General features: G+C 46.7%; 1 protein-coding gene across 4 annotated transcripts; it reads left to right on the top strand.

Moving 5' to 3' along the window:
* Positions 1-2,422: 2,422 nt before the first annotated feature.
* Positions 2,423-7,323, top strand: Pja1 (praja ring finger ubiquitin ligase 1). Of its 4 annotated transcripts, none has more exons than XM_006257107.5 (3): positions 2,423-2,554; positions 4,457-4,931; positions 5,472-7,323. In XM_006257107.5, the coding sequence occupies exons 2-3, from the start codon at positions 4,642-4,644 to the stop codon at positions 6,511-6,513; spliced, it is 1,332 nt and encodes a 443-aa protein (XP_006257169.1). In that variant the 5' UTR covers positions 2,423-2,554; positions 4,457-4,641; the 3' UTR covers positions 6,514-7,323. The 4 variants fall into 4 exon arrangements, with proteins under 4 accessions (XP_006257169.1, NP_001094476.1, NP_001385652.1 ...); NM_001101006.2 differs by having other exon boundaries at positions 2,474-2,554; positions 4,740-4,931; positions 5,472-7,319; NM_001398723.1 differs by having other exon boundaries at positions 2,474-2,554; positions 4,740-7,323.
* The last annotated feature ends 364 nt before the right edge of the window (positions 7,324-7,687 follow it).

Genomic DNA, 7,687 nt, shown 5'->3' with positions numbered 1-7,687 from the left:
CCCCAAGAAATCCCACTTAAATTTGTGTACACAGAGCAGAGCAATTTTTCCAATCCCTTTTCCCATCAGAGCATAGGTTAAAAATGTTGACACTGGGACCAGCTTACCAGAATAAACAGGCATCTATTAAAGGCAAAAGCAGTTTTATCCAAGGGTAGCCCACTGGGGGAAGTCAGACTCATCCTCCAGGAGGGCCAAGAAGAGTAAACTTTCAGAACACCGTAGGTTGAGATGAAAAGTACCCTGGAGAAGGATACAAGGAGCTATATATACTAAGGTGTTCATTGATTTCTCATAATCTCATTGGACAGAAATGATCCAAATCCATTAGTAGCGAAAAAGATACACATATTGCATAATTTGTGCAGTGGAATTCCTTACCATGGAATATTCTAGTCATACCATATTTGACACAATAGCATTTAATAGTTAAAATACATGACTCAGAGCTGCATCTATCAATATTGCCAACTTTCTAAAGATAATATTTCATAAAGTTTTAAGATATGGTGTCTCTAATTTAAAATAAAATGAACAATAATGTACAGTGTGCACAGGAAAATACAAGTTTCCAAATGCTACCTATTTAAGGAAAGACGGTAAGGTGAATTGGATGGAGCCAAAACTTCAGCTGTAATTCTCTTGTTTCATAACCAGGGGCTCTGAAGCTTAAATGAAAGTAAAAGTTGCTCTATGTGACAGAGGGATTCCAATAGAAATTTTATACCGTATATTTTCCTGTTTTTAATGAGTATTTTTAATAAAAAAAAACTTAACCCTTTCGAGTAGAAAAATGCATACATGTTAGCCCCAGCTTAGTAACTGTGTTGTTCTGTCTCCTTGTGTCTTTAGTTATTTAGACCATTTGATGTGTCTATAGCACGAAAGTGTGGGTTAAGGCTTCTACAATAGTTCACTTCCTGATGGCTTTGTGCATTTTGAAATTCCATTGTTTGACACATACATTTTATGATTACTCTACCTCTTTTGTTTTCTAAAATGACTATGGTATTCTCAACACTTTTTTTTTTTACTTACTTGTAGATCCGTCTTGCCAATTTTAATGTGCAACCTTCAGCAACCTAGAAAGTTCAGGGCAAGCCTGAGATACATAATGAGAACTTCTCTGACAATAACTACAACAAACCCTCCCACACCCTACCCCACCCCACCCCCTCTCAAAAAGGAAAAAAAAATAAGTGCTCTTTTTCTTCTTTTTGTAACCCTGGCTGCCCTGGAAGTCCCCCATGTAGACAAGGCTGGCCACAAAAACAAACAAAACAGTACAAAAAACGAAGGAACAAAAACAAACCAGAAATCCTCCTGCCTCTGCCTCTGCAGGGCTGGGATCAAAGACAAGAGCCAGCATGTAGGCTGAGTTGGGTTTTATATAGATCCTGGTCCATAGCACACACTGCCACGTGTGGGTTGGCTCCTGTTGGTTTCTTTCTATACCCTTTGTTCTTGCCCACCCTCTCCTTGTTTCTTGCCCCTTGCTCGATATTTTCCCCTTCGGTTCCCATAGTATTCTTGTAATAGAAATTACCCATACTATTTGTATTGTCACCCTTGAGCACTTTTGTTCTACTACACACTGTATTTCCTGTACGTGCAAATCTTTGCTACTGCTGGAAATGCAGGGACTCTACATTGAATGTTCTAAGTATCAGGGCAATTTAAAGAGTTCAAGGAAAGCTTATCTGTGACCTTGTTTGTTTGTTGGTTTGTTTGATTGATTGATTGGTTGATTGATTGATTGATTGATTGATTGATTTTTCAAAACAGGGTTTTTCTGTGTATCCCTAGCTGTCCTGGAACTTGCTCTTTAGACCAGGCTGGCTTCAAATTCAAGGTTTTTCTGCCTCTGCCCCCCTGGTGCTGGGATTTAAGGCATACGCCACTACGACACAATCTGTGACATTTTGAAAATGTGGTGCAATTCACAATATGTGAACCTGTGCCGCATGTAATGAACGATCATTTCTTGCATAGACAAGCCTGGTTTTGTGAGGAACAGCACCAGATTTTCCTGTAAACACCTTCTGTTTGCCTCAAACACCAGGTTTTGAAAATGTGACGTTTCTACTGCAACCCTGAACACCGCTTCAGATTTTAAATCCCCAGACAAACCATAGCATTTGAACATAGGATATGATATAGTAAGGTAATTAACTCTCACGTTAGAATTAATCAGAATCTTCGGATTTCATTTTATTAGGAAAAAAAACGGAAGGGAAGGTGGCAAATGTTTAACATTTGTTAATGCGGTTACAGTTCTCGATGCCTTTTTTTTTTTTGTTCCCCTGAAAAATCACAGCGTTTCGAACGAAATGACGCTTTTGAGCCCACCCCAATTCACAGAGGGCAGCAGCCGCCCCCGCCACATCAAGGGGGCGGACGCGCGCTGACGTCACAACCACTTCCGCCGCCGCAGTCCCCGCCTGCCCTAGTGCTCTTTAGCGGGGGAGGAGCCGAGACCCGGAGCAGCAGCAGTGGTGGTGGCGTCCAGAGGTCCGACAGCTCTGCAGCTCTGAGCGCGCGACTGGCCAGGAAGGTGAGTGTGAGGCGGCCTGTGGCAGTAGCCCGGGCTGGTGGGAGAGTGCTGCTGGGTGGGCACAAGCAGAATCCCAATGACCCCTTTGCGGGTTCGTCTCGGGAGCGGGGTGGGGCAGAGGGGACTTGACCACACGCCGAGGCCTATGGCCTCTTCGGGGACCGCATCCCTTGCTGCCCAGCCCCTGTTGCGTGGGCCCCAGGCCGAATTGCCTTCATGGCTGTTTGAGAGAGAACTGGTGGTCACGGCCCTCTGCCACTCCTACCTGTCTCTCCTTGCAGTGCTCTTGGCCTCTTTGCAGAGCACTCTATGGCCTTTCTTCCTCGCATTTTACTGCTGTTTTGTCGAATGACACATGGCTAAGATTATTAGGTACAGATATGTGCCCAGAAAAAGAATTATTAGAAGATAAATAATATTCTAAGGGTAAACCACGGTTCCTACGCGTCCTTTTCTTTCTTTTGCCCTGCCACATTGATTTGCGTTTGCCCTTTGAGCTAATAACGTATTCCTGTCTTATTATGACATTGCACCCCCTCCTCTGTATCGAACACGCACGCGTGCGCATACGCATTTTCACGGGCACGCGCGCGCGCACACACACACACACACACACATAGAGCCCTCCTTTGCAGTCTGGTCCCTGTCCCTGCATCCTCAAGGTTCCAGTGAGTTCCACACTGCGCATGCGCCAAACGGGCACGCACACACCCTCTCACACACCTTCTAGTTCCTTCTCTCCCCCCACCCAACTCTTACCTCTAGAATCTTCTCTCTCCTCCTACTCTGACCCGCATACCTCTACCCCTCCTCCTGCTCTGACACGCATACCTCTAGAATCTTCCCCATCCTCCTCTGACCCCTCCTTTGAATGCCTCCTCCCTCTCTCCCCCTCCCTCTCTCCTCTTCTCTCTCCCCTCCCTCTCTCTCCCCCTTCCTCCCCCCTCGCTCTCCTCTCCCATCTCCCTCCCTCCCTCCCTCTCTCCCTCTTCCGTCTCCCTCCTCTCTCTCCTCTCTGTTCTCTCTCCCTTCTCCCCCTCCCTATCCCTCTTTCTCCTGTTCTCCCCCTCCTGGAAAAGGCCTCCCTTGTCCGTGTCTGCTAGCTACGTACACACATATAAAGACATCTTCATCTTTTTATTGCGTACCATGTATATGTGTACACACAAGAAGCTGGCTTACACACTCTTCTCAAATGTCCTTTTCTCCCTTTCTCTGTACCATACTGCACCTTCACACAGAAATCCTCTGGGGACACTACCCCTTTCCTGCTTGCTGGCCTCTGTGTTCCAGCCGTCACATACATCCTCTCTGCTTTCTGCTGTCCTTGTTGGCTCCCTCCTGGATTGGCTCTTCGACACTCTCCTTACTGATCCCCTCGCACTTCCTTGACCGTGATAACGCAGCACATAAATGCAGGCTTCCCTCTACAGTTCCAGCTGCCATACTTAATGGGAACAGTGACCCTTCTCTTTCTCTCTTACAGCCTTCCTTTCTGAAGCCACCCCGCCCATTTCCGTGTCTTTCACACCCACATGCACCCACCCCTACAGAAATCCCTGCATTGCAGGATTGCTAGTCCCCCATTCACTTGTCTCTCCTGACAGACCCTGGCACTCATGCATGCACAGTGAACTATATTTTCAGTTCCATCCTAAATTGTATTATTCCCTAATATATGAAATTCTCAGAAAATGACACCCCCTCACCAAAAACCCTCACAGCTGTCTTTACTCTTCCCATAATTGCAGAGCACACCTACCTTCAAAGTATTCAGTCACCTTGTGTCACACCACACCCCCACCCCTCCCTCCACATACACTTTGTCTTAGTCTCCACTTTCTGGCTTTCTTGTAAACCCAGTCTTGTAATCATTTTGCAAACATTAAATATGTGTTCCAGGTCCACAGCAGTCACTGGAATGCTACCTCAGGCCTTAGAAGACTGATTTTTAAAGGGCCCCTATCAGTCTATTACCTGCCTCCTGAAGGAAAAAAATAGATGTTCTTGTTTCTGTAGTTCTGAACTGGGAGCAAGAACCTTTACACCTGCCTCCCAGCTCTGTTGGAAACTCCTGAGTCAGAGCCATGGGTCAGGGATCTAGCAAGCCTGTTCGGCCCCCACCAGCAGGAGGGTATCAGTCAGGTCCAGGCAGGAGTTATGGAAGGAGGCATGCTTATGTCAGTTTCAGGCCATCCATGAGCCAGCAGGAGAGGATTGCCAGCCAGAGAAGGACAACATCCGAAGTCCCAATGCACAGATCAACTGCCAATCAAAGCAAGAGGAGCCGGTCACCATTTGCCAGCACTCGTCGTCGCTGGGAAGACAACGAGGGCTCGGGAGCCAGCCTGGCTGTTGAGAATGAGGATTATTCCAGGTATCCTCCAAGAGAGTACAGGGCCTCAGGGAGCCGAAGAGGAATGGCTTATGGACACATTGACACTTTAGTGGCTCGTGATAGTGAGGAGGAGGGGGCTGGGCCTGTTGATCGACTGCCAGTGAGAGGGAAAACTGGCAAGTTTAAGGATGATCCCGAGAAGGGGGCAAGGTCTTCCCGCTTTTCTAGTGTTAACCATGATGTGAAAGAGGAACGTGGCAAGGTAGAATCACCCCCTGCTGCGAGGTGCTCTGCTCGCAGAGCTGAGCTCTCGAAGCAGAATGGCTCCTTGGCCTCTCAGATTTCTTCTGCTGAAGGCAGAGCAGCTGTAAAAGGTAATCACAGCTTGGAAAGGGAGAGGCAGAATTTACCAGCTCGTCCTAGCAGGGCTCCTGTGAGTATTTGTGGTGGTGGGGAAAACACCCCAAAGAGTGCTGAGGAACCGGTGGTGAGACCCAAAGTCCGGAATGTGGCGGCTCCAAACTGCATGAAACCAAAAGTGTTTTTTGATACTGATGATGATGATGATGTACCACACAGTACTTCCAGGTGGAGGGATGCCGCTGATGCTGAGGAAGCTCATGCCGACGGTCTAGCCAGAAGAGGCCGAGGTGAGGCTGCCGGTGGCTCATCTGAGCCACGGTATGCTGAAGACCAGGATGCCAGGAATGAGCAAGCGAAGCCAGAGAAAGTGTCAAGACGGCGCCGAACCATGGCAGACCCTGATTTCTGGGCATACAGTGATGATTACTACCGTTACTACGAGGAAGATTCTGACAGCGACAAAGAGTGGATGGCTGCACTGCGCAGGAAGTACCGAAGCAGGGATCAACCCCAGTCTTCAAGTGGAGAAAGCTGGGAGCCTCTCCCAGGAAAGGAAGATCAGGAACCCCAGCAAGCTAGAGGGAATGTGAACACCGCTGGAGCCGGGAGCCTTGCGGGTGCTGGCAGTAATGGCAGTGGCTATCCTGAAGAAGTACAAGAGCCATCTCTTCAGGAAGAAGAGCAGGCCTCTCTGGAAGAAGGAGAAATTCCTTGGCTCCGCTACAATGAGAATGAAAGCAGCAGCGAGGGTGATAATGAGTCTACTCATGAGCTGATGCAGCCTGGGATGTTCATGCTGGACGGAAACAACAATCTGGAAGACGACTCCAGCGTGAGCGAAGACCTTGAAGTGGACTGGAGCCTGTTTGATGGATTTGCAGATGGCCTGGGAGTGGCGGAAGCCATCTCCTATGTGGATCCTCAGTTCCTCACCTACATGGCTCTCGAAGAGCGTCTGGCCCAGGCGATGGAGACAGCCCTTGCCCACTTGGAGTCTCTTGCTGTTGATGTCGAAGTGGCTAACCCACCTGCAAGCAAGGAGAGCATTGATGCGCTGCCTGAGATCTTGGTCACCGAAGATCACGGTGCAGTGGGCCAGGAAATGTGCTGTCCTATCTGCTGCAGCGAGTATGTGAAGGGGGAGGTGGCAACAGAGCTACCATGCCACCACTATTTCCACAAGCCGTGCGTGTCCATCTGGCTTCAGAAGTCTGGCACCTGCCCAGTGTGCCGCTGCATGTTCCCTCCCCCGCTCTAAAAACCAAGGCTCTTAACAGTCAGCCTGGTTATGTTCCCTGTCTAAAACCCACAATACTACAGGAGCCCTTGTTCAAAATTTACCAGTGGCAATGAAATCAGTCAGTCAATTAGACTACAGTTGTTGATTCCTTGTGATTATTTCCATGTGAAAATGATTGTGTACAATTACATTTAAAAATCATCCTCTCGTTTAGAAGGTAGAAGGGGGAAAGTCAGCTTTCTAAATGCTACTTGAGATTGCAGTAAGAACATACGTTTTCTAACCTGAAAGTTGAAACAAATCATACTTGTTCTGTAGACTGTGTCTCTCTTACCTGTTGACGTCAGGATTATCTGTTAAATATGTCAGAAAGACAAAATTACTTTTGTTGCATGTCATGGGTTACTGTTCCTGTATTTGCAGTGGTGTAAAAGCTTATTAAAGTTCTTCTTTTGCTTTGACACAGAACAATGGCATCATTTGGTTTTGTTTGAAATTGTGATACCAGGTAACTCTAAATTTATCCCTTGCATTTGCAACAAAAGTATTGTGTTTCAGTGTTCTCACCTCTAGAAAAACTAGTTTTCACTAGAAATGCTCATCAGAACACCAAAAAACTTCTTTAATAGGAATAAGGTGTATAATTGTCTGCTGTAGAGAAAAGATTGACTTAAGAGAGGAAAACAAGTGTGGAAAAAAAACCACAGAGAAACAGTGGTTAAAAAATGAATCCAAAGTGTACAGGTGAACATGTTCAAATCACCTTTGAGAAAAAGAAACTGTCAAAATGGTAAAAATAATAAAAATAAATAAAAAAATAAAAATAAAGGTCTGAATGTGCTTACACATCTTAACTCGGCGAGTCAAGTAGAGATGTGCCAGCATAGTGCTAGATAACAGCAGGGTGCTCCTCTGCACGGGGCAAACCATTGAACAGTTTGCTGCGAGGATGCTTCAGATTCCTAATACTCATCCAGAGGTAAGCACTAACCAGAAAACAGCCTTTAGTCTGTCTACATCTCTGGACACATGTACAGGTGTGTGTGTGTATGTGTGTGTGTGTGTGTGTGTGTGTGTGTGTGTGTGTGTGTGTGTGTAAGCACGTGTGAGCACTAGCAACTGGGGTTGTTCCTAAAATGGACATAATTGATGGAATGTGTGCTATCATTTTACAACTTGATTTTTCCCATCT

The sequence above is a fragment of the Rattus norvegicus genome, chromosome X (genome assembly GCF_036323735.1).
Source record: "Rattus norvegicus strain BN/NHsdMcwi chromosome X, GRCr8, whole genome shotgun sequence".
Taxonomy (NCBI): Eukaryota; Metazoa; Chordata; class Mammalia; order Rodentia; family Muridae; genus Rattus; species Rattus norvegicus.
The sequence above is the reverse complement of the archived record's forward strand: the minus strand, read 5'-3'. Positions and strand labels throughout refer to the sequence as shown.